The following is a 26,196-nucleotide window of genomic DNA, read 5'->3' as shown; positions in this document are numbered from 1 at the left end:
GGATGATACAATTAAGTGAACACCTAAAATTCCTAACTCTGTTTAATTGTAGAATATGTAACATATAGCATGCAGTACCCTGGTTTCTGCTATTTCTTTAATTTCCTTGTTAGGATGAGAGACTGGGTCGAGACAGTGAAGTCCACAGGGAGCAGATGGAGCGCCTGGTAAGGGAAGAGTTGGAACGCTGGGAATCGGATGATGCAACATCCCAGACAGGTCATGGTCTAGGCACACAAGTAGGACTCAATGGTCAGCCTCACCCCAGAAGTTCCAGGCCTCCTTCCTCCCAGTCTGCCGAGGGCCTGGAAGGGGGTGGAAACGGAAGCGCCAATGTCCATGTGTAATAATCCACGAGTGTTTGTGTGTGTGTTCCTGAGATGTGAGACATGGTTGTCCAGTATGGCAGTGAGTTACAGTATTTCTACGCCCAGCTACATTTGATGCTGTTATAATTTTCTGCACTTTAATTTATTTTACGTAAACTTTACCCAAGGTTCCAGAAGGATTGTCTTACTTTTTCTCATATGAGAAATCTAGATGTAAATATTGAGTTCAGAAAACAAAACAAAAAAAATTTTGAAAGTACACCCGGTTGCTTCTCCGCCCGTCTTCAGGTGACAATGAGCCTGTAAAAGCTGTTCTGTGCTCATGTCCAGTCAGCAGTGGCAGTCCTGTACAATTCATTAAGGAAAACCAAGCATTTCTTTCCAGTCAGATGTCACTTGGGAGCTTATTGCAAACTTCCTTCTAAGAAAGGAGTCTTACTTCACCAACCTATCTGGGGTGAACTTTTCTAAAAAACGAAGCAGGAAAGAACTCCAAAGCAGAGCATGGATATTTAGCCATTGTTGAAACGTGCTGTCCCTTGTTGCTATTAATGTCTCAGTTTGTGGAACTAAACATATCTTTTCTTTTTTGTATTATTTAGCTTTTATTGGACATTGGGTAAGAAAAGATAAATGATAAGGAAATATGTAGGAGAATTGGAAAAAGGGCCTTAATCTGTCCCTAAATTTGACTTTTAAGTTCTTTGTTAGCATAGGAATTTCTCCATTTTTCTTTCCCACGTGTCTCATTTACAACTGAATATAATATTAAAGTAACTAAAGAATAAGACAAACTTACTGATTCAGCAAATATATGCATGTGAAGGAGTATTTCAAAGGATGTTTTGAAGTGCATAAAAGCTCTGTAAAAGTAAAGGTTGGCTTATGTTTTTATCTAGAACATAATTTTCAAATGTTCATATTATATTTCAGAATGAAAACGTATAATGCCAATTTAGTTCAGTTTTGTGTAAGGGGCATCTAGGGTTAAGGGGTTATCCATTATTAGAATCAGCTAAAAGTTGCATATCAGCAATGGTTTTCATTAGGTGAGGATCTCACTAAATTTCTGGGAGAAATCTATTTCTCAATATATATTGCTGTTAAAGACAGGGCCTCACGGTATAATACTGGCTGGCCTGGAACAAAATGTGTAAACTAGGCAGGCCTCCGACTCATGGAGATCCACCTACTCTCTGCCGCCTATATCTTGGGATAAAGGCCATGTGTAATCACACCAGACTAAAATGATGTTTCTTTTTAAAGTACTGAGTATCCAGGCCTTTTAAAAAATGCTGAGTAACCGAGACTTTTGAGAGCCAAGGAAACAAATCCAAGCCAGTCAGCAACCAGCAGCAGGTAGAGAACAGGTAGAGGGGTGTCCTTGGCTTTAGTGCAGTTCTTTAAAACTCCAGTATTCATTGACTTTATAGAATACACCAAATCTCCAACAAGTTACTGGGCAGACTGGCCTTTCTAGCGGCTTCTACAGAAGAGGAGCACGTTGAGTTTCCTTAACTTTGAAGGCTCCATGTCTATCTTATGGTACACTAATTTCATTCTTCCTAGGTATTGAAGTTTGCAAACCAGGGGTATTGTGTGTATGTATTTATATATGTGTATCATGTTGTTACAAGTAAACAAACTTCAACTTGAAGTGCATTCATTATGTGGTATCCATGTGTATCGACCATGTGCCATATATCTGTTATGGTCACGACAACATCTTTTTATGATGCTTCTTATTATACTGTTTTTCATTTAACTTGTAAAATTTTGCAGAATTATTTTTCTTCTTCTCTTTCACATATACTTTCATGTATTTTTCTACTTTGGTACTGGGAAATTCAGTCCTAATCTCTTTTCTGTTATCCTCTCCTTTGTAATGGGTATGATTAAGATATTATATATCCAAGGTTCTTCTGACAATCAAGAATTTCCTAACTGTAATGATGTGTACATTACTTAATAAAGACTTGACATGGTACCAAGGTATAAAAAAAATGTCTGCTTCCATATAAGGTTGCCTTTTATCATGGCCTAGACCCTGGAAGAGTTCCTTCTTTTGTGTTCCAGTAAGAACACAAGTAACACATTTATATGCTTTTTACACTAAACATACATTTTTAGACTCCCAACAAACCCATCATACATAGTCTTTCTTTTCTTTACTCATGATGTAAAACCAGGGACAAAGCCTCCAGAACAGGGGACCATTTGGGACATATAGGTGATAGGAATGGCAGAGTGAGAGAGACAGAACAGAGAAAATGTCAGTAAAGGGTGTGTTAGTACACTGTTCATATTATTGGCTGCTAGAACACTTGAGAAATGATGTGCCATGCACAATTCAGATTTATTCCATCCTCTGATAATAGTAGTAATCCTTTTGTACTAATAGTAAACATAGCAAGTCTTCTTGAGTCCAGGGTAAGGACAAACTTTTAGACCTGACAGCTGACACTCAGTAGGCATACTGTACAGGGATATACCACACAGGATTCTCCTGCATTGTGTACTAGACATAATCACGTGTGGTTCAGTTTCATGGGCTTTTGTTCCTCTAAGAGTACAATACAGACAATGAGTGTACTTGCTTCAAGTGACTTTCACAATCACCCATACAGGGGAGGAGAAAACAGCACTTATCTTAGTTACTTTTCTGTTGCTGTGCTAGGATAGATACCAAGACCAAGGCCACTTATAGAAAAGAGTTTATTGGGGCTTACAGAGGGTGAGTCCATGACATCAGGGTGGGGAGTGTGGCAGGCAGGCAGGCACTGACGAGCAGTAATTCAGAGGTTACATCTGGTTAATAAACATGAGGCAGAGAGATCTAACTGGGAAAAATGTGTGCTATTGAAACCTCAGAGACCACCCCCAGTGATATAAAGTAACCCCTCCTAGCCCTTAACAAACAGTTCTACCAACTGGGGACCATATACCAGAAACCATGCATAGCCAATATTGCTCCAAAATCTACGCGATGACCTATCTCCACAACTCTGTCCATGGCCAGAGTACTTAACATCATTCTACACAGATGCTGCTCTAGTCAGAACAGCTAATGAATGTAAACAACCTAAATGCCCTTCAGCTGATGGAGGAATAACACAAATGTGGTGCACGTGCATAATGGAATAATATTCCACTGTACAGAAAGATGAAATCATTTGCAGGTAAGTATAGTTCTCAACAAGCTATAGGCACTAAGTGGTTGCTGGAGGAAGAGAAGTAAATAACCCCCCACCCAAGCTCAGGTATGCTGGGAGATTTAATTAAATGCAATGGGCCACACAGAAGAAGAAGAGGGGAAGGAGGAAGAGAATAAAAGAGGGTAATGGGGGAAGACTAGAGGATCAAAGAACATCATGTATGTGTATGAAATTAGTAAAGAACCGATTTTAAACATAAAGAATAAGGAAGGTTGAGATTTTTGAGTGGCCAATCACTGGAGGAAGTGAGATTTATCAAAAAAAAAAAAAAAAAAAAAAAAAAAAGTGAAAACTACTCAGTTCTTTCACAGTGAGGAAAGACACCTAAATAGAAACAATTGCCTAGGGAATGACCTTGTCACGTGTATATAGAACCTACTGTTAGGTGCAAAGCAATGCATTACAGCCCGGTGATGGAGGATTAAAACAAGTTAAGTCCCTGTCCAGAACTACTGAGCTACAGATACAACAAGCAAACAAACGTAGTCTCAGGAAAAACGATGCATATCTAACTTGACTTTATGTTGTATTATATATAATACTGTTGTATTATGACAGTGATTGGGTATAAACATACATGAACAACGATTTTATATGTGGCTTACTAAGCAGGTAGCAATAGGCATGCTTATTTTCAAAGGTAATTCCAAGATGAGTTCAAATCAAAACCTAATGCCTTTTTACATTACATAGGATTTTAATATGAAAAGAAGAAGCAGAGCTCTCACCCTCTATCGAAGAAGCCGCTTTTAATAGTTGAAGGAAACCATGACAGAAATCCACAAATAGTCAATATCCCAGGTCCCCCAGTATAATCACCAATCGCTTTATAAACTATTTCCATGCTTATGTGATGATACATGCGTCCTTGAGATAGAAAAAAAAAAAGTTTTATAAATGGCTCTTAAGAGTCCGGTCGGGAACAAATCTAGACAGCAGCGTCTACGCTGCACAACTATTTCCGCCGTGTTTCCCTGGCTAGTGGCCTGTTTGGTAGTTTTGAGCTCATTAGCACACTTGCAGAAATAAACTGACTTCTGCCTTAACACGAGACCAGATCTCCCCTCAGTCAAACCACCACTCCGTTTCCCCCGGGTTCACCCGACTGTCTTGAACTTAGCATTCGATTTCAAACCGGGCCACGTGGGGGGGGGGGCCGCGCCGGGCGAGCATTCGCTGCCGCGGCTCGCCGAGCATACGCATGCGCAGAGGGCTCGCGGAGGAACAGCTGTCGCTGCGCAGTGACGTCATCCAGGTGCGGCGGGGCTCCTGCCCGGCTTTCAGCGAGCGTCGCTTGGTGGCTCCGTCTGCTTGTGGTTGGTTCTCCGTCGAGCTGGGGTTCTGGTGGACGCCGAGCGGCGAAGCCCATTCCCGAGCCGCCGCCTCGAGGCGGTTCCCGGCGGCTGGGGCAGGGGGGCGCGGGCCCGACACGGCCGCGGACGGCGACGTGGGCCGGCGCGCGGAGGTGAGTTCGGAGGGCGGCCGGACGGCCGGGCGGGCGGCCGGGCGGGCGAACCGGCGGGCGGCCGGACGGGCGAACCGGCGGGCGGCCGGGCGGGCGAACCGGCGGGCGGCCGGGCGGGCGAACCGGCGGGCGGCCGGGCGGGTGAACCGGCGGGCGAACCGGCGAGTGGGCGGACCAGGCGGGCGAACCGGCTTGTGGGCGGACCAGGCGGCCGACCTGCCGGCCGGGCGAACCCGCGAGCGGGCGGACGAGGAGGCGGGCGGCCGTGGGGACCGGGGAACGGGCTGACTGGGCGGACCGGGCGAGAGGCCTCCATCCCTTCGCCGCGGCTGGACGCCCACCCTCCGCGAGGCGCTGGGCAGCATGCGGGCCGGGCCGTCCTGAAAGATGCAGGGGAAAGCCACCGACTCCGAGTCTGTCCCGCAGGAGCAGGGGCCGTTATCTGTGGTGTCGTCGGGCATTCCCTAAGCCCAGGCGGGCGCCTGATGGCTCCCGTTGTCTTGGCTCGGTGCACTGGGTGGCTTCGCAGGGTTAGACTGCGTCCAGGGTGCGGTGTGATCAGGAACGGGGAGCAGAAAGGGCTCTGAGATGGGAAACCGGGAACGTTTCGTTATTTCTCTTGTTACAGTGATGTATTGTCTATGGTTTATTAAAGAAAGCTTGACCGAGGAAGATTCGGAAAAGCAGAGTCAGCCACATGCCATAGCAGCCAGGCACACCTTTAATCCCGGCAGCCAGATGGTAGGAGGTGGTGGTACACACCTTTAACGCTGGGACTCAGGATTAAGCCAGAGTCGGATCTCTGAGTCCAAGGACACCCAGGGATATATGAGAGTGAATCAGTCTAAAAGAGAATTACAGCTCACACCTTTAATCTCAACTTTAGGGAAGTATATAAGACAGAAAGAAGCAAGGTCTCAGAGAGGCAGTTTTGAGACTTGCCTATGGATCTATCAGCTCTTTCAGCCTGAGCTTGAGGTGAGAGCTAGTGGCAGGCTGCTTTGTTTTTCTGATCTTCAGCTTGAAGCTAGAACCCCAGTATTAGTCTCTGGGTCATTTATTTATCTGTGTTACATCTCACTGCTGAAATACACACTTTTCTGCAATATTCTGAGGCCTTAGAAATGCTGGGAACGTGGTGGGGGTGAGAAGGTCGATGGCCATGTTACACGGATGATTTTAGTTTGGTTCAAGAAAAGGACTGGTTCCCAGGCTTTTAGGAGTGTGTATTGGCCGTCTCTGGGTTTGCCTGATGCATTGACCCTCATAAATTTAGCACCGGTAGAAGCAATTTCCAGGATATAAACAAAATCAGACTATCGGCTGTATTAAATTAACACGGGGCATTATTGTTAATTCTTCACCCAGTGCAAGAAACGTAGCTAAGGTGTTTAGACAAGAACGCTGATTGAGTACTGAAAATACTACAGTGTGTGTTATGCCCACATTTGCAGAAGTGTTAATCTTAATAACTCAAACAGGTACATACATGCTTCATTTACTCTTTGATACCAGTGTCTTTGATACCATGTCCCTAGAGGACATGGAAATCAGTTGTTCTTAACCAGTGAGTCATGACCCTTGGGGGGGGGGGGTTGAACCACCTTTGACAGGAGTCACCTATGACCATCAAAAACCACAGGTATTTACAGCTGGCAAAGTCAGTTTTGAAGCAGCAGTGAAGATAATTGTATGGTTGGGGGGTCAGCACAGCAAGAGGAACTGTGTTCAAGTGCCCTGGCATTAGGAAGGTTGAGAACCACTGACAGAGATAAAAGAAAGCACATAAACAGAACAAGACAGTGAGCCAAATGACAGATAATGGTTTTAGGAAAATTAAACCATGTGGGCTGAGTTTAATTCCTACCACCACTATGGAGAGGTAGGTGTGTGTGTGTGTAAAACATACCAAATCTCCATATAGCATATAGCAGAACCAGCTGGATGGAAATAAGAAAAATGTTAATTTGGCTAATAGTATAAGGGTTTCCCTTCCTCCTTCCTTTTCTCTCTTTTCAAAAGAGGTCTAAAACTAGGAAACCAAACCATAGCAAAGAAGCTTTTTCCATATTGTTGTTCAAATTTTTAAGACATCTTAGTTTGTAATTTTTCATATTGAGAGCTTAGTTTACTTACTGAATTAATTCCTGATGTTACCCAAATACTTTTCAAGTTAATTGTAACACTGTCACCTTTTATTGGACAAATTGAGAAATGAGCCCATATTTCATAAATATGCTATATGGCAAAGAAACTAACCTTTTTAAATTAATGGTTTCTCTTTGCATGAATGTTTTGCTTGTGTGTGTATGTGTACCAAATGTGTGTATGTATACTATGTGTGCCTGGTACCCTTGGAAGTCAAAAGAAGGCATTAGACCTCCTGGCACTGGAGTTCCAGATGGATGGGAACCACTGTGTAAGTTCTAAAAATTGAATCCCCATCCTCTGCAAGACCAGCAAGTGCTCTGAACCACTGGGCTATCTCTCCAGTCCCTGAAACTCATTTTTAAGATATTATTTGGTGTGCGTGATATGCATTCATGCATTTGCAAGTGTGCTCATCCACATGTTCCTTGTCAAGGCCTGGTATCTATCACTTCCTACCTTTTTTGTTTGTTTTTGTTTTTGTTTTTTGATTTTTGAGACAGGGTCTCATGGTAACAGTTTAGGCAGGGCTGGCTAGCCAGTGAGCTTCCTGGGTGTGCCTGTCTGTACCCATCTCCATCCCCAGACTGTGGGGTTATAGATGTGTGCTCCTGGTTTTTATTTGGGTTCTGGGGATCCAAACTCAGAATCTCATGCCTGAACAGCAAGCATCCACTGAACTGTCTCCTAAGCCCAAGAGGAATTATGTTTGAAAGCCCAGATTTTACTTTCAGGATTTCAGTGTGTCACAAGATTGTTAGGGAAGGAAGAAATCAGAAACTTAACAAGAAATTGGAATTCTGAGATGACTTTGTTTTCCTTTCTTGAGTTAGAATCAAGTTCTTGCCTTTGTTTTTAGTAGTTAGGAGAGTTTTTCCACAAATCTGGGGGGAGGGATCTCCTTTTCTCAACACAAGTTTCTTGATACATTCTTCTAGAAGATCACTGGTGTTTTACCTCATAGTTTGCATAGTTATTGTGAACCTAGAACCTAGTGGCTGTTTTGAAGAATACCTAATTTGACAACATAAAACATAATCATTAAGCAACTTGTAGTCATTTCTTGGACAGTGAAATTATTAGAAAGGTACCAGTGTTGAGCTTCACATACTGTTTTGTACAATCCAGCCAATTACCTTTAAGCTTTTTGTTCTTTTAATTTTATGTGTTTGAGTGTTGTTTACATTTATGTATGTGCACCATACTTTATGTGGTGCCATTGTGTGCCAAGTGCCGTCAGGGGCCAGAAGAGGGTGTCAGATCCCCCTAGCACTGGAGTTACAGGTGGTTGTGAGTCTCATGGGTGGTGGGAATTGAAACCACATTCTCTACAAAAGCAACAAGTGCTCTTAACTGCTGTGCTGTCTCTCAAGTCCTGCCCAAATCGTTTTAATGAAGTAATTCTCCTGTGCTTGCTTTTTCACCATTAAAATTGGGCTCTTGTTTGGACTAAGAATGTGGGTTGGATTATGTCTGAGGAAAGTTAGCGGTAGAGTTTGAATATCTTAACAGTTAAGTAGGTATGTCTCAAGTCTGGGGTTTTCAGCTCAGCACATGTTTCGTTCATAAGCACTGCTTCATTTGTCCGTCTTCAGCTTCCCTTTCACTCAGATGACATTGACATACCGTCTTCTGAGGTCTCTGGCTCGAGCCTAATGAGATCGTCTGCATCTTGTCAGTTGTGTGAATATCTTTCAGATCTGTTGAATTCTCGGGATATTTGAATAACAAAAGAGGTTTGGTTTTATTTGTCCTTTTTTTTTTGAGATAATGTCCTGATATATATTATTTCCATTTTTCATTTTTGTATGGACAAAAATGGTACAGAAGGAACTGTTCTCAAATGAGGTAGTCTGTTGCATTCAATTTTATTGTCTGTAGGGCAGTGATTCTCAACCTGTGGGTTTGACCCCTTTGGGGTTAAACAACCCTTTCACAGAAAACACAAATATTTACATTATGTTTCATAATATTAGCAACATTACAGTCATGAAGTAGCAATGAAAAAAAAAAGGGGGGTGTGCTTGGTGGATCACCATAACATGAGGAACTGTATTAAGGGGTCCCAGCATTAGGAAAGTTGAAAACTGCTGCTGTAAGGGATGGATGTTATCTCAGACTGGGTCAGCATTACTTTGGTAGGTGTTGTACTAGTGAACATAGGAAAAGTACAAAACCAACAGGTGCTGAACAGGTTTAGTTTGTATACTCAATTTGAACTATAAGTTTACAGTCAATATTGACTTATAAAAAACAATGCAAGAAAAATTAATTTGTAAAATAAGCTTTATTAGAAAGCTTTATTTAAACATAGTTGTTAACATCTTGTTAGTATTTTAGAGAAGAAACAAAACTAGATGTGAAGACTTAAAATAGCCATGTTTAGACAGTTTAGACAGCCATAGTTAGACAGAAATTAAGATAGTTATTACTTTCAATGTATAATAGAGTTTTAAGATAACACCTTTGGCTGACAGTATCTACCATAAGTCACTGGGGAGACTTATAATCTTACATAACTTCTGGGCTGGAGATATGACTCACCAGTTAAGGGCACACTTGCAGAGGACCTGGGGTCCCTCTTCCCAGCACTGTGTGGCAGGATCATACCCACCTGTAGCTCCAGTTTTTTGGGATCTAACATCCTATTATGGCCTTTTCAGACACCAGGCACACATTCTGTACCCAGACATACATTGAGGCAAAACCCATGCAATAACATAATATTTTAAAAATAAGTTTTATGTAATTTTTTAGTGTTTATATTAACATAATCAACCATTTACTTAACCAGTGTTATAAACCAGATTTAACCAGAGCATTAATCACTTAAAAGACTTTAAAATAAATGTTTAAACATCTTAACTCTTTAAAAGTAGTTTTCTATAACCAATTAAAAAACCTTACGTCAGAAGAAAACATAAAATCATTGTTTCCTATGTTGTTTCTTGCAAATTTCTTATGAACAGATCCATTTAAGAAAACCAGTTTTAAGCATAGAGAATCAAGTTCTGGTTTTATATTAGTTCATCAAAATTCTATCTCTTTAGAATAATATAACTTAAATAAATTTCTAATTATAGCCAAGTAAATTATACATATATTTTCATGTGTATAACATTTTTGGGGACTGAAGAGATGGCTCTAGAGGTCCTGAGTTCAGTTTTCCACATGGTGGCTCCCGGTCATCTATAATGGGATCCTCCCTCTTCTAGGTATAGACTACTTAGACTACAGACTAAGCATTCATATGTGAAACAGATAAACAAACTTGTAAATGTTCATTCTGTGTAACCCCGTGATATATTCCACTTGTTTTTCATATTTACCCTAAAATAGGTTCTCTTTATATGCATTTATTTTTCTTTCTACCTTAGTTCTTAATTGTCCCACCCCCCCCCACTACCCATAGGTTTTTCTGCAACTCCCAGGGAGGATCTCCAGTCCCAGATCTAGGCCTATGAATCCCAATGCCCCAAGCTAAAGCAGGGAGATTATATAGGTTGTAGGTGAGGGTTGATGATGTATCTGCCATAAGCTGTTTGTGCCCCAAGAATGGTCAAAAGCTGAATGCTTTAGAAGGGGACTTGGTGGCTGGCAGCTTCGGGGAAGGAAGCTGCCTTTGCTGTCAAGAATGCTGAATTGGGCATTTTGGTGCCTTCCCTTTGTTGGGAGATTCTTTGGACATAGTTTGGAGAGACAGGAATGGTGCTTCTCAGACCAGGCAGGCATGAGCTGGAGGTTCCAACCTAATAGTTCTGTCATTTAATTTACATTTTAAAGCAATGCTTACAACAGTTGGTGAATTTAGACAAAATTACATTTTTATCACCAAAATAATTCACTTTACATCTTTTGCTCTATTTCTCATTGAAATGAACCTACTTTTTATAGTCTTTGCCATAGTCTAATGTTAGTTAGAATTTTTAACTGTCAATTTTTAGTAAGGACCTGTGAAAAAAGCTATTTATTAAAATTGATTTTTCAGCTGGGCAGTGGTGGCACACATCTTTAGTCCCAGCACTCAGGAGGCAGAGGCAGGTGGATCTCTGTGAGTTCAAGGCCAGCCTGGTATACAAGAGCTAGTTCCAGAACAGCTAGGGCTACACCGAGAAACCCTGTCTTGTAAAAACCAAAGGTGTGGGGGGGGGGGGCAAAACAAAACAAAAAACTGATTTTTTGCTCATACCAACAATTTGTGAAAGCTCATTTATTAATAGAAACAATTGGTTTCCTTTCATAGAAATTAAGGAGTCAAGATTACTTGAATATGTATTGATATTTCAGTATTTCAACTTAGAGCTGACTCAAATATTTTATCTCTATTACTTGTATGTTTTTTTTTCCATATAAAGTAGTTCTTTTAGCATCATGGCTTTTAAGTGGCCTCTTTTGTCCCCTCAACCCCCTTTTCTTTTTCCTTGTTCTCATGTTCAATTTTTACATTCTAATTAGGTCAGCCCAAAATGGCAAACTCCAGTTCACAAAGTTAGCTTAAACAAGAATCAGAAGAAGAAAAATAAAAGATCTTTACATGATAATCCTTATTGTAGTTTAATATCTTAGAGGTGTTCAGTTTAAAAAAAAAATAAATTGGACTGGTCAAACAGAATACTAAATTAGTGGAAACAGAAGATAATTTACCAGAAAGGGGTTAACATAACAATGTAAACTGGGTGATATTAAAACTTGCAGATGCAAAGCTACACTTAGGAATTCAATGAGCAGTTTTCTTTAGAAAGAAACACCCTTCTTTTTCACTTGCCAAGTCAGCATACAAACTCAAGTAGCTGCTCAGAGGGCTTCTTCATCTACGTATGTGCAATGTAAACCTTGTCTCTTGTCGGTCCTTGTCTGCTATAGGCTTATTGCTGGTCTCCACCCACTGGACTTAATTTGGATAAGAAAAAGGGTTTTAAGATTAGTGAGGGAGGTGGAGGGCCTGGACTGCCTTTTCTGCCCCCTCCCCCTTCCTGGACTGTGTTATATAAGTACAGTGGCTTGAAAGCCACAGCAAGTATGGCTCTCATTCATAAAGTAGAGAGGGTGAATAAACTCCCAAAATAAGATTCCTCAAAGACTAAAGAATAGAGCAAAAGAATTGATTGTAGAAAGCAAGTCATCATCCTAGTCAATCCAGGAATTTGCAGGTAGAAAGGAGCAAATGGAATGTCCTTTGGAGCTGAAGCACCTGAGGCGCGAAGTTTGAGGTTGTTGGGTGGGATATACATTTAGCACTGGTGTTCCATGCTGTGATAGAACATGAGTCACGTTACAGAAGTGAAAAGCAGGGTTATATTTGTTTTCATTATGAAATAACGGATTACTACTAAGTATATTAAAACAAAAGCTACTATTTTCCAATTTTTGTGCTCAAGACTTAAAGCTAGTCTATCCTCTGCTTAGGTTTCCAGAGGCCAAATCAAAGTGGCAGCCATTTGGACTCAGCTAAAGAATCTTACCTGGGTCTGTTTCCAATCAAAGTCCTGTTACAGGAGGAATCAAGTTCCAGTTGATGTTAGGACCGAAACCCCTATGACCTATGATGATGTCTATGATCCTGATGCCACCACCTTCTCCAGGCTTCCAGGACTTTTGCCTAAGTGATTCCCCATCACCTTCAAAATGATTTGAGTTCTTCTGAAACATACAATTTCTCTACCTTCTTGTTTTTGTCATTAAAGGAGGTTTTGGATTGTCAGGTCTACCTTTACAACCTCACCTTTGTAGAGTTGGCTGTTGTAGAACTTGAGTTGCAACTGTAAAATCCTGTTTAGTCTCTCTATTAGTGTTTGATGAAGTATGAGCTGTAATCTTTGAGGTTGGAGAAGAGTCCCCGGTGAGGTGGTAAATGACTGTAAGTTACAAATATTTGAGAAGCTACGGGGGTACGGAGATAGCAAGTTCAACACCAGCCAGGGCAGTACATAGAGACTCCATTTGAAAAACAAATCCATAAGGGCTGGAAGTGAGGCGTATCTCTAAAACGCTGCTTATAGATAAGTTGAATATACCAACGATTACAGAAAGTTGGATTATGAGTTGGTACTGAAAATAAACACTGAATAGGTAAGTTATAGGTGTTATTCAGCAGTGCATGCCCAAAGTTCAGGTCCCTGTATTCATGAATGCATGTGTGCAGATACATTCTCAAGAAATTGAATGCAGAAGAGTGTCAATGAAGAGCCAGCTTGTTTTCTCCTTGTGTATTGTTAAATATTCATACATATATTCTTTTAGCAAAGTAACAAGAGAGTCTACACTGGCTGTTTTGAGTGTTTTGAGTGCTTGTGTTTGAAAATAGCTTCCCTTCGTTTCCTTGTTGCTTGTAGTGGCCTGCATCTTGGTGTATATTATTTTGTATTTTGTTTTGGAAAGATGAAAATTCAAGTGTTAAAACAAGAGTTAATAAAGAAAAAAGTAATGTCATTATGTGTAAGGAGTAAGGTTTTTCCCCCAGTCTGGCCGGTCTTGTCCCGCCCACCGCCACGCCAGCCCCAAATAATACACTGAGACTCTGTATTTGATATAATGCTGTTGGCCAGGTACTAGTTTCTTATCGGCTAGCTCTGTCTTAAGTATTAACCCATTTCTGTTAATCTAATATTTCCATGTGGTTATCTTACCGAGAGCCGGCTGGCGTCCTGGTCTCTCCAGGCTCTCCATGTTGACTCCTCCTTCCTACTTCCCCTTTCCTCCTTGTCTCCTAGTCCCGCGTATCTAGCTTTCCTATTGGCCAACATTGCTTTATTCATTAACCAGTATGAGAAACATATTTACAGAATGACATCCCCCATCAATTATGTAATGCATGTGTTTGTTACCTGACATTTTAATATTATTCTTTTTGATTCTCACTTAGTTCTTTCATGCTCTTACTTTGTTCTTCATGAAGTACATTCAGTTTAGAGCATGTGGGAGTTTTCCGTCCAGAATGAAAGAAGTGAACTGATACTTTCCATTTTAGTTGACATTATGCAAATGAATTCACATATACTTCTGTGTTTAGGCTTCACAAAAGCTCTTGACCTTATTCTCATTTTCTGATAGCAAAAGTTAACCCCAGGAGTTGCAACAGCTGGTCAATATCCTAGGATACCAACACAATGTGTTAGGAGCCCAGAGGCAGATGGGTGTTCAAGATGGAGCACAACTGGCATGTAAATTGTTTGTTGCAAATCCAGTGCTCATAGAGCCATTGTCTACTCTAGACTGGTGGTCTTGCTGTTCCTGACTTGTGTAGAACTGTCAGTTTCAGATAGCTGGGTTTTTCCAGAACTGGCTCAAGACAGGGTCTGAGGCCACTTAGGATGATCATAGGTCTATTAAATAATCGTCCTTCGGAGCTAGAGACTTCTCTGCAGCAGAGGGTGTTACACACCAAGCACATCTGTCTTTCCCTCTGACTGTGAGAGTCTCTATAGACCTCAGAATTTCAGCAATAGATGCCAGTCTAAAGCATAATAAGAAAACAAAACATTTTAAAATAGTGTCTAAAATACACATGCTACCAAATTTAGAAGTTAAAAAAAAAAACTTTATTTTAAAAACCATTTTTAGTAATAAACTCATAGGAAATCCCAGTTTGATTTGTAATAGTTCATTATAATTTCACATTCATTCAAAGTAATCTTAATCAATTAGTTGTCATCAAGGATTCCTGAGATCTTATTCCTTCAAGCCCTCTTCACCCTTCTATTGACTCTAGGGCATTGGTTCTCAGCCTTCCTAATGCTGTGACCCTTTATTACAATTGGTCGTGTTATGGTGACCCCCAACCATATCATTATTTCATTGCTACTTTGTAAATAATGTTGTTACTGTTGTGAATCATAATGTAAATATCTGATATTCTTATCTGAATTATCTGCTGTGTGATCCATAGGTTGAGAACTGCTGTTCTCCATCTACAAAGGGCTTCTGCAAAGGACATGGTACCAGTGTCCATTCTTCTTTGGGAGCTGAGTGGGCAGATACCTGGAGCTACTATGAGTTCTTGTGGAGGAGCAGATTAGCTCTAGTAATCTTTATGTATGATTCCTATCTCACAAGTGCTAACAGTAACTGTGCTGAATAAATTCTAGTTCTTTTTATTAAAATCCTATGGAGTAGATAATTGTTCTCTTACGGATGAGCAAGAGCAAACCAAAGCTCACATAGGTTCATACAAGAGTAGGTACGTGACCATATGCCTCTTTGGCTCATTCAGTGTGGACTGAGTATTTGTGGGTTAGGTTAGAGATTTCCACCCAGGATTTGATTAGCAGACGGGAGGCAACTGTTATTTGTCAGCTTCCAAAAGGAAAAAGATGATGAATCAGAGTGGTAATTAAAGCAATTGAAGGAAGATGTTGTATGTGGAGATGTGGGGAACCAGTAGGGAAGGAAAGGCACTTGGGGAAGTTACCACCTCCAGGTTTGGCGCTACCAGAGAAGAATGGCATGGCGCATGTAGCTACAGGGAATGACCAGCACTAGAAGTGTGTCGGAATGAATTGTAGAAGAGGGAAAACTCAACTTCAGCCTCCCCTAACCCACAGAAATCAAAGGATCCCAAGTGGTATTCATCAAAGGGTCATTCTCAAAGAGCAGAATCAAGAGGATTGGGGAATCCATCTGGGGGAGCCTAAAGGGTCCTCTTGTATCTGTAGGGAGAGAAAGCAGGTCAAGCACAGCTGTTTTGAGCATGGGGCGATGTTGAGGTTTATGTGGGAATCTGAAGGTAGCCGCAGAGTCTGCTGAATAGCCTGTGGGAGTCACTGTCTCACATAGCTGATATAAATAAGTGAGTCAGTGAGATCGTGACATCGACAAAAAGGATAGGGAAAGAAAGTTAGGCTGAGAGAAGACCTAGGTGGGTACATGGCCCTTCACTAACAACAGCTCCTGGATGGAGGCGTGTGGCTTAGGGAATTGTGAGCCACACCTTTGAAATCTTATTTTCTTCTTTCTTTGTTGCAGTGACTGCAGTGTGAGTGCCAGCAGATACAAAGACACCCAGGCAACAGATTGGCAACCAAAACTCCCAGCTTCTGGTTCCTGAAGCAGAAAAAAAAGACCCTAAAATCCTTTTCTCCAGAACGCTTAGTTCCCAGCATTCGCTGTGGGCAGGGCTCTCCTTTGAACTCCAGCAAGTGCAGGTGCTGGTGCGCAAGTGCATGCTGCACATCCCGGGCTCTGTTACTCGGGAAGAGAAGATGGCGATGGCTCCAGCAGCTGTGGTGGTTCCCGCCGAGTGGATTAAGAACTGGGAGAAATCTGGGAGAAGTGAGTTTTTGCGGTTATGCCGGATTCTCAGTGAAAGTAAAAGCCGCGACACTCTGGCTTGTAGAGATTTTCAGCAAGCTCTCTATGAGTTGTCATACCATGTCATTAGAGGAACTTTAAAGCCTGAACAGGCATCAAACGTTCTTAGTGACATCAGTGAATTTCGTGAAGATATTCCGCTTATTCTTGCTGATATATTCTGCATCCTAGATATTGAGACGAACTGTTTAGAAGAAAAAAGTAAGAGAGATCATTTTACACAATTGGTATTAGCATGTTTATATTTAGTTTCAGACACAGTTCTAAAGGAACGCTTGGATCCGGAAACATTGGAGTCATTAGGCCTAATCAAACAATCACAGCAGTTCAATCAAAAATCAGTCAAAATCAAGACGAAACTCTTTTATAAACAGCAGAAGTTCAATTTGTTAAGAGAAGAAAATGAAGGTTATGCCAAGCTGATTGTTGAATTGGGACAAGATTTATCTGGAAATATTACTAGTGATTTAATCTTAGAAATTCTCAAATCTTTAATAGGATGCTTCAATCTGGATCCCAATCGAGTTTTGGATATCATCTTAGAAGTGTTTGAATGCAGGCCAGAACACCATGATTTCTTTATAGCTTTATTAGAAGCTTACATGGGTATGTGTGAACCACAAACACTGTGTCATATTCTTGGGTTCAAATTCAAGTTTTACCAGGAACCAAATGGTGAGACTCCATCATCCTTGTACACAGTTGCAGCAGTACTTCTACAGTTTAATCTTATTGATTTGGATGGTCTTTATGTACACCTTCTTCCAGCTGATACTTGCATTGTGAATGAATACAAACGAGAAATTGTGGAAGCTAAGCACATTGTTAGGAAACTTACAATGGTTGTATTGCCTTCTGACAAAAGTGATGAACGAGAGAAAGAAAAGAAAAAAGATGACAAAGTAGAGAAGGCATCTGACAATCAAAAACTTGGTTTGTTGGAAGCTTTGTTAGTTATTGGTGATTGGCAGCATGCACAGAGTATTATGGATCGAATGCCTCCGTACTATGCAGCATCACATAAAGTAATAGCCCTTGCTATTTGCAATCTTATACATATAACTATTGAGCCTCTTTACCGAAGAGTTGGTGTTCCAAAGGGTGCTAAAGGCTCACCTATCAATGCTTTACAAAACAAGAAGTCGCCAAAGCCAGTGGAGAGCTTTGAAGACTTAAGGAGAGATGTTTTCAGTATGTTCTGCTATCTTGGTCCTTACCTTTCTCATGATCCCATCTTATTGGCAAAGGTTGTGCGCATAGGCAAGTCATTTATGAAGGAATTTCAGTCTGATGGGAAACAAGAAAATAAAGAGAAGTTGGAAGTTATCTTTAGTTGCTTGCTTAGCATTACTGACCAGGTACTCCTTCCATCTCTCTCTTTAATGGATTGCAATGCGTGTATGTCAGAGGAACTATGGGGAATGTTTAAAACATTTCCTTATCAGCATAGATACCGATTATATGGTCAGTGGAAGAATGAGACTTACCACAGTCACCCACTTTTAGTAAAAGTTAAAGCCTATACAGTAGACAGAGCCAAGTACATCATGAAGCGTCTAACCAAGGAAAATGTGAAGCCTTCAGGGAGACAAATTGGGAAACTGAGCCACAGCAATCCAACCATTTTGTTTGATTATGTCTTGTCACAAATACAGAAGTATGATAACTTAATAACACCTGTGGTAGATTCATTGAAATATCTGACTGCGTTGAATTATGATGTTTTGGCCTATTGTATTATCGAAGCTTTAGCTAACCCAGAAAAAGAAAGAATGAAGCATGATGACACAACCATCTCAAGCTGGCTTCAGAGTCTGGCTAGTTTTTGTGGAGCAGTTTTTCGTAAATACCCTATTGATCTGGCTGGTCTTCTTCAGTATGTAGCCAATCAATTAAAGGCAGGCAAAAGCTTTGATTTGCTTATATTGAAAGAAGTGGTACAAAAAATGGCAGGAATAGAAGTTACTGAGGAAATGACAGCAGAGCAGCTGGAGGCCATGACTGGTGGGGAGCAACTGAAAGCTGAGGGTGGATATTTTGGCCAGATAAGAAACACTAAAAAATCTTCTCAGCGATTGAAGGATGCGCTACTGGACCATGATCTTGCCCTTCCTCTTTGTTTGCTTATGGCTCAGCAGAGGAATGGGGTGATCTTTCAGGAAGGTGGAGAGAAACATTTGAAACTTGTAGGAAAGTTGTATGACCAGTGTCATGATACTTTGGTACAGTTTGGTGGGTTTTTAGCATCAAATTTAAGCACAGATGATTACATAAAGAGAGTGCCTTCGATTGATGTGCTGTGTAATGAATTTCATACACCCCACGATGCAGCCTTTTTTCTGTCTAGGCCAATGTATGCACACCATATTTCATCAAAGTATGATGAACTTAAGAAGTCAGAAAAGGGTAGTAAACAGCAGCATAAAGTTCACAAGTACATTACAGCATGTGAGATGGTGATGGCTCCTGTCCATGAAGCAGTGGTCTCCTTACATGTTTCCAAAGTATGGGAAGATATCAGCCCTCAGTTCTATACCACATTCTGGTCTCTGACAATGTATGACCTTGCAGTTCCACATACCAGCTATGAACGAGAGGTTAATAAACTTAAGATCCAGATGAAAGCAATTGATGACAATCAAGAAATGCCTCTGAATAAAAAGAAAAAAGAGAAAGAGCGCTGCACTGCCCTTCAGGACAAGCTTCTTGAAGAAGAAAAGAAGCAAATGGAGCATGTACAGCGAGTTCTACAGAGACTAAAGCTGGAAAAGGATAACTGGCTCTTAGCAAAATCTACTAAAAATGAGACCATCACAAAGTTTCTCCAGTTGTGTATATTTCCTCGATGTATTTTTTCAGCAATCGATTCTGTTTACTGTGCTCATTTTGTTGAGTTGGTTCATCAGCAGAAGACTCCAAATTTCTCCACACTTCTCTGCTATGACCGAGTTTTCTCTGATATAATTTACATGGTTGCTAGCTTTACTGAAAATGAAGCTAGTCGATATGGGAGATTTCTTTGCTGCATGTTAGAGACTGTGACTAGATGGCATAGCGACAGGTCCACCTACGAGAAGGAATGTGGGAACTATCCAGGGTTCCTTACTATATTACGAGCAACTGGATTTGATGGTGGAAATAAAGCTGATCAGTTAGATTATGAGAATTTTCGACATGTTGTCCATAAATGGCATTATAAACTAACCAAGGCATCAGTACACTGCCTGGAGACAGGCGAATATACTCATATCAGGAATATCTTGATTGTGCTAACAAAAATACTGCCGTGGTACCCCAAAGTTTTAAATCTGGGTCAGGCATTGGAAAGAAGAGTGCATAAAATCTGTCAAGAAGAGAAAGAAAAGAAGCCAGATCTGTATGCACTAGCAATGGTTTACTCTGGGCAGCTGAAAAGTAGAAAGTCACACATGATTCCTGAAAATGAATTTCATCACAAAGATCCTCCTCCGAGAAATGCTGCTACAAGTATGCAAAATGGTCCTTGTAGTGGGCTGCAGTTGTCTATAGGAAGTATATCAAAGTCAGATGAGAGCAGTACTGAGGAGACTGACAAGGCCCGGGAAAGGACTCAGTGTGGTGTGAAAGCTCTTAGTAAAGTTTCTAGCACCACACCAAAAGGGAATTCAAACAATGGAAATAGTGGCTCCAATGCCAAAGCTGTTAAGGAAAATGACAAAGAGAAGGGCAAAGAGAAAGAAAAAGAGAAAAAAGAAAAGACTCTAACTGTTACTCCAGAGACTAGGGTGCTTGGTAAAGACAATAAAGAAAAACCCAAGGAGGAACAGCCAAATAAAGATGAAAAGATACGAGAGACCAAGGAAAGAATGTCTAAATCTGACAAAGATAAGGAAAAATTAAAGAAGGAGGAAAAAGCTAAAGATGAGAAATTCAGGATCATTGTCCCCAATGTAGAATCAAAATCCTCTCAAGAAAGAGAAAAAGAGAAAGAGCCATCCAAAGAAAGAGACTTAATAAAGGAGATAAAATCAAAAGAAAATGTTAAAGGAGGAGAAAAAACACTACTTTCTGGGTCCTTGAAATCACCTATTTCCCGAACAGATAATTTAGAGCCCGAAAGAGAAAAACGTCGCAAGGTTGATTCCCATCCTTCTCCATCACATTCTTCCACAATAAAAGACAGTCTCATCAAACTCAAGGAGTCTTCAGCAAAGCTCTACATCAACCATGCTCCACTACCATTGTGTAAGAGTAAGGAGAGAGAAACGGACAAGAAAGATTTGGATAAGTCAAGAGAAAGATCCAGAGAAAGAGAGAAAAAAGATGAAAAGGACCGGAAAGACCGGAAAAGGGATTATTCAAACAATGACCGGGAAGTGCCCTTAGACTTGGTCAAAAGGCGGAAAGATGAAAATGGAATATTGGGGATTTCAAAACACAAAAGTGAAAGTCCCTGCGAGTCTCCTTATCCAAGTGAAAAAGAGAAAGAAAAAACTAAGTCAAAATCCTCAGGCAAAGAAAAAGGTGATTGCTTTAAACCTGAAAAGATGGATAAGCTATCCAGTGGGAAGAAGGAGTCTGGACATGATAAAGAGAAGGTAGAGAAGAGAGAGAAGTGGGAGGGCTGTGGAGATAAGGAAGACAAGAAGCATCATAAGTCCTCAGACAAGCACAGATAATGCAGACTTCCAGCCAACAGTGGTTCCCCGGCCAAGGCTGCCAGAGCTCTGTGTCACTCAAAACTTAATTAGGAGCTTCTGGTGCTGTCCATCTTACGAGAATCTGCTTACATCAGAAGATGAATGTGCATCACCATCCTCTTGAGACATTTCAAAGTCACTGGTTTTCAGAACATTATTTTCACCTTCAGGCAGTTTCTTGCAGCAAGATCCCTGTGCGTACATTTTTTTTTTTTTTTTCTTGAAATAACAACACCCAGAAACAGCATCTATGAAATTTCACCAGCTGAGTCTTGGATCACCCTTAGACAGGTTAGTTTATTGTTTCCTGGGCTGAATGCCTTGGTGTAGGGAAGGATGAATTTGTGTGTAAAATATAATTGACAACATTGGAATAATTGTTACCTGGTAATTTTGGCTTCTTGCAAAAATTGTAATTTTATTTTGTGGGAAAGATCTTTCTTACATGTATAAACCAGAACAGCAGTGTTTTCCTTCAATGTTTTCTTAAATATGTCATCACAGTTTCCCTCACTAAGCCTGTAAAATGGTTCAGTGGGTTAAGGTACTTGCCCTTGCCCCCAAGCCTAAAGACTGATTTGGATCCCTGGTACCCCATGGTGGAGGGAGAGAACTCTGGTTCACACAGCCTGTTCTCTGACCTACACACACCCTAAATAAATATAACTAAAATGTTTTAATTTCTTCTGATGTGACATCTTTGTCTTAGAGAACTTCTTACGTACCTACTCAGTCATGGACACTGATCTTCACTGGAACAATACTTTTGTAAATTAAAATTGAGCTTAATTTGCCCCCCACCCCTTCTAGAGTACGTTTGGTGACCTTTAGCATATTCATCACATGTGAAATCACCACCACTGTATAATTTCAGAAGATTTCTCTCATCTGCAGCAGAAGCCCCAGGTGTATCAGTGGCCACTTTTAAGTTGCTCTTCCTCAGCCCCTGGGAACTGCTGATATACTTTCTGCCTGTGGGCTTGCTGATTTGGGGCATGACATAAATGGAATCCTTAGATATTGTGGCTTTTGTGTATGGGTTCTCATATATGTCCTTGTTTAATATGTACTAATAGCCCATTCCTTTATATGGTTGTATGTTTACCTATTCACTGATCAGCAAGAATAGTGACTTTTATGTTTTAAATATTAAAATATGTAACTTAAAACTAGTGTATCCACTGTTAACAGTGGATGACACCAAGATTATACATAGTATGAATGCTGTGTAGAAACTGTACACAGATTAATCCAGAAATCCCAGCACTTTAGGAGACAGGCAGACAGATCTCTGTGAGTTACACTGGAGTTGTTATACAGAGACACCCTGTCTTGAAAAATCAAGAAAAGGAAAAAGAAATGGTATGTAAATTATCAATATTTTGTGTAAGGGTGATGTTTTTGTAAGGGCCTTTTAGCTCTGGTCTTAAGAAATGCGTAAATGTAGTATTTTCATCAATAAAAGTTAATACCTTAATTAGTAAGTTGATATTTGTATGAGAACATTAGACAAATAGAAATTGTGTACTGTGTGTCTGTCATGTTTTGAATTTATTTCACCTTTCATTATTTGAGAAAAACAACATGGAAAGGAAGTGGTTATATATAATTATGCAAGAAGTATAGTGTGTAATTGAGTCAATATGTTTTTAAATAATTTTTTGTAACACATCAAATATTGTATTTTAATATCATTTAAAATTATATCTTTGTAAGGGAAAATCCTCTTTTCTTCAATAGAAGACTTTTGGAGGTATTTGAAAATGACTTTGAAAACACTCATTTTCCCTGAAAATTGTTCATTTGGTGTTGTTAATTCAGTGTACAAGATTAAGAATAATTTTGGTATCTTTTTTTTTTTTTTTTTTTTAAGGGCCTGCTGTGCATTTACCAGTATATAAGAAGTATGCTATGGTGAGTTGTTGAAGTTACTGTTCTACTGTCATAGAGTGATTTAATACTAGTTACAGGAAATCTTGTAGTGCCTCACCAGTTAGGTCCCTTAGAGATTCATTTCCAGCTTAATCTCCATAGCAAGCTTACAAGGTAAGCAGCAATACTGTTCATAAGTCATGCAAATTGTATACAGGATGTTTAACTATATATTGTCACATAGCTAAGGGGTGAAGGAAAGGCATTTTTTTATTATGTTTGTGGCAGCTATTGTCCTGTATTATTCACCCTAATGATTTAGCAAATATTGACTGAAACAGATTGTTCTCTGTTAATTCATTTACCATGTTTTTACTTAAGATTATAGTGTATACTGCCAGTTCCCAAATGAGTACATGGCAGATCTTTCAAAATCTGCAGTTGTAAATTCAACTCAGTACTTTCCCTAGTCATTACATAGTATACCAAGTCTTCTTGAAATGGTTGGTACCTTTATTCCTGTTTACTAACCAAAAATCTCATCTGAATAATTTTGGCTTGAAGCCTGCTTTCTCAGAATAATCTGTTGATAAAGGCAAAGAGACCACATGACCAATTCACATTCCCAAAGTTCCTCTGAACACTGTATAAAATGTGTGACCAAGTCTTGAGTGTATGAGTCCTTTGAGATACCCCAATGGTAGCATTCTACCTCTGGCCCTTCAAACACTCATGTCCATCTTATAATATAAAATATGTTGTTATATCCAAGTGTGCCAGTTCAAGTATTGTTCAAAAATCCAAGCCTCAGCTTCAAAACAAATGTTTACCTCTATAAAACTCAAAAATGTGTTGCATTCTTCTATGATAGAATGTCACAGAGTAAATATCCCATTACAAAAGAAAAAAGTAGAAGAACAGCAAAAAAAAGCTGGACCAGAGCAAGGCCAGAACCCAGAAGGACAGATAGTAAATACTGTAGCACCCTGTCTGGAGTGTGGTGCAAACTGGTAGTGAACTTGTAGACCCTTGGGAGTGGTTACAGCCTTCTTCACAGTGTTGTCCTTTAAAGCCCATGTGGTCCCCTTGTGGGCTCTACTCGTTGCCCACAGCTTTTTTTCTTAACATGTGCTCCACATTCCTGACATGACCAAGTTCTGAGACCTCAGCAGAAGCCTCAGTTATAAAGTCACTTCAAGTGTGAGCTGGTGAGGACTCTCTTTTGTTGTTGTTGTTTTGTTTTTGGTCTGGTGTAAATTCTATGCTGCTCTAGTTTATGTTAATGATACTAAGTTTATATTTGTATATGGGCATATCTGCAGGGGAGGGTCTTGTCCATTTGAATACTCATGCTTTAAATACCTTGTGCATTAGATGAAGGTATTTGTTCTTAGAATCCAAAGTGGGTCTCCTGGTATCCTCTTACTGTCTGCCCTGAGCAATTATTGTGATCAAAGTCTTCTTTTCAACCACATGTCCTGATTTCTGTGAGGTTATCTACATCATTTTATGGAAACTATATATGAATTACATCATGGTATACATTTTTTTATAGACCAGATTATGTCAACTGCCCAATATATACTCTATGTAGAGTTGTTTAGACAGAAATTTAGTAAAAGTCAGTTTTAGAGAAAAGCTACTAAGCAATATCAAAATCTGTTTCTTCCCTGTTAATGGTGTTGAGTCTTCTGAAACACCTTTTCCTAGTTCCTAGAGAGCAGAAGCATGACCTCAGTCTACATGGCTATTCCAGTGTGCTACTCCGTCTCACATCATTGGTAAGAAAAACACAGACCCTTGGCTATACAGCTTTCTTTAAGATGGATGGTAGACAGTAAACACAATAAACTGTATACCTTAGACAATCACTGCTTCTACAAGAGAACAAAATGTCAAGCAAAGCAAGGCAGATTGACAGTTCACACTGGGTATCATGTTGCCTCACTCGAGCATCACTCTCATGGGTTAACTGCACATACATTAACACTCGATATAGTCTCATAATGATGTCCACTTTGTCATAATTTTTCACATTTATAAGGCTCTAATTTAATGGCCAGTTGGAACTATTAAGATGAATCCAAAGTGCATTGTAATTACTCTCAAGCTTTTTCTAATGATTCTTTTGAAAATCAGAATGATAGGCAGGTAAGTGACAACTAAAAGTCAATAGAATGTCTTGAGTATGTCTCTGACTTCCAAGATTTTAAGGATGAGCATAATAAAGGCAGTTCTTCCGTGGCTTCACAGTTTCTCAGTTTCTGGATGTGGTTGACATTCAGAGCCACAATGTGCCGTAAGAAGGTGTCTCAGGATGCATAGGTCACTTTCTTCTCTTTTGGGTTCATGCTGAGGATGTCACAAGGTAATAGCTGAAAACACATTCACTAAGTTAACTAGTAAAGAATGGAAGTTTTGACAGAAAAGGGGTATTCTCATTTACCACAGTTCCTGTCTTGATGGACACTGTTAGCTTAAATGGATTCTGGAAGGGCAGATTTGTGATGGTCAGAAAATGAAGAAAAACAAGATTTTTTTTTTTTTTTTTTTTTTTAAATCAGAAATAAAGATGATACTTAGAAGTAAAAGTGGCTGGAGCAATGGCTCAGTGGTTAAGAGTACTTGCTGCTCTTCCTAGGGCCTCAAGTTCAATTCCCAGTACCACATGGCACCTTACAACCATCTGTAACTCCAGTTGTAGGGCATGTGACCCTCTGCTAACCTCTGGCCACTCCATCTGTTGAACACAGACATGTGCAGACAAAACACTCATACACACAAATAAAGTTAAACTTTAAAAAGAAAGGGAATATGTAGAAATTGATCTAAATGGAGGTGACACAAACAGCAAGCTTTTCCATTTGAACTTTAGTTTGTTTTAGAATCTCCACCCCCTGCTTGTGAATTTGGGTACACTTGTACACACGCATAAATGCATCCACACTCCTTTGCACACATGCAGCAGATTTCTTTACCTGACTGTTTAGTTCTTCCCTTTTGAGTCACACAAGCATTCATAAATGCCATTGGATAAGTATCATGGTCAACCATAGAGTTCATATATTTGTGGATAAAAATAAGTCCTATTAATTTTATATTGCAATATTCTACTAATAGTAGTAACAATATGATAACATTGAGGGTGGAGGCATTTTTTTTTTTTCAGGATGATTGAAGTT

General features: G+C 40.1%; 2 protein-coding genes across 3 annotated transcripts in view; both read left to right on the top strand.

The window, feature by feature from the left end:
- The window catches only part of Pkd2 (polycystin 2, transient receptor potential cation channel), a 39,430-nt gene extending 37,114 nt beyond the window's left edge, over positions 1-2,316 (top strand). For both annotated transcript variants that reach the window (XM_051198135.1, XM_051198133.1), the window contains one exon: positions 114-2,316. In XM_051198135.1, coding sequence (XP_051054092.1) covers positions 114-347 — 234 coding nt within the window. In that variant the 3' untranslated portion in view covers positions 348-2,316. The remainder of the gene's footprint in view (positions 1-113) is intronic.
- A 13,984-nt stretch (positions 2,317-16,300) lies between these two features.
- On the top strand, positions 16,301-23,112 carry LOC127232159 (THO complex subunit 2). The gene is made up of 2 exons (XM_051198124.1): positions 16,301-21,433; positions 23,016-23,112. Exon 1 carries the CDS (start codon positions 16,316-16,318, stop codon positions 21,119-21,121), a length of 4,806 nt encoding a protein of 1,601 aa, XP_051054081.1. The 5' UTR covers positions 16,301-16,315; the 3' UTR covers positions 21,122-21,433; positions 23,016-23,112.
- The last annotated feature ends 3,084 nt before the right edge of the window (positions 23,113-26,196 follow it).

The sequence above is a fragment of the Phodopus roborovskii genome, unplaced genomic scaffold (assembly GCF_943737965.1).
Source record: "Phodopus roborovskii unplaced genomic scaffold, PHOROB, whole genome shotgun sequence".
NCBI lineage: Eukaryota > Metazoa > Chordata > Mammalia > Rodentia > Cricetidae > Phodopus > Phodopus roborovskii.
This window is presented reverse-complemented; position numbering and strand designations above follow the sequence as displayed.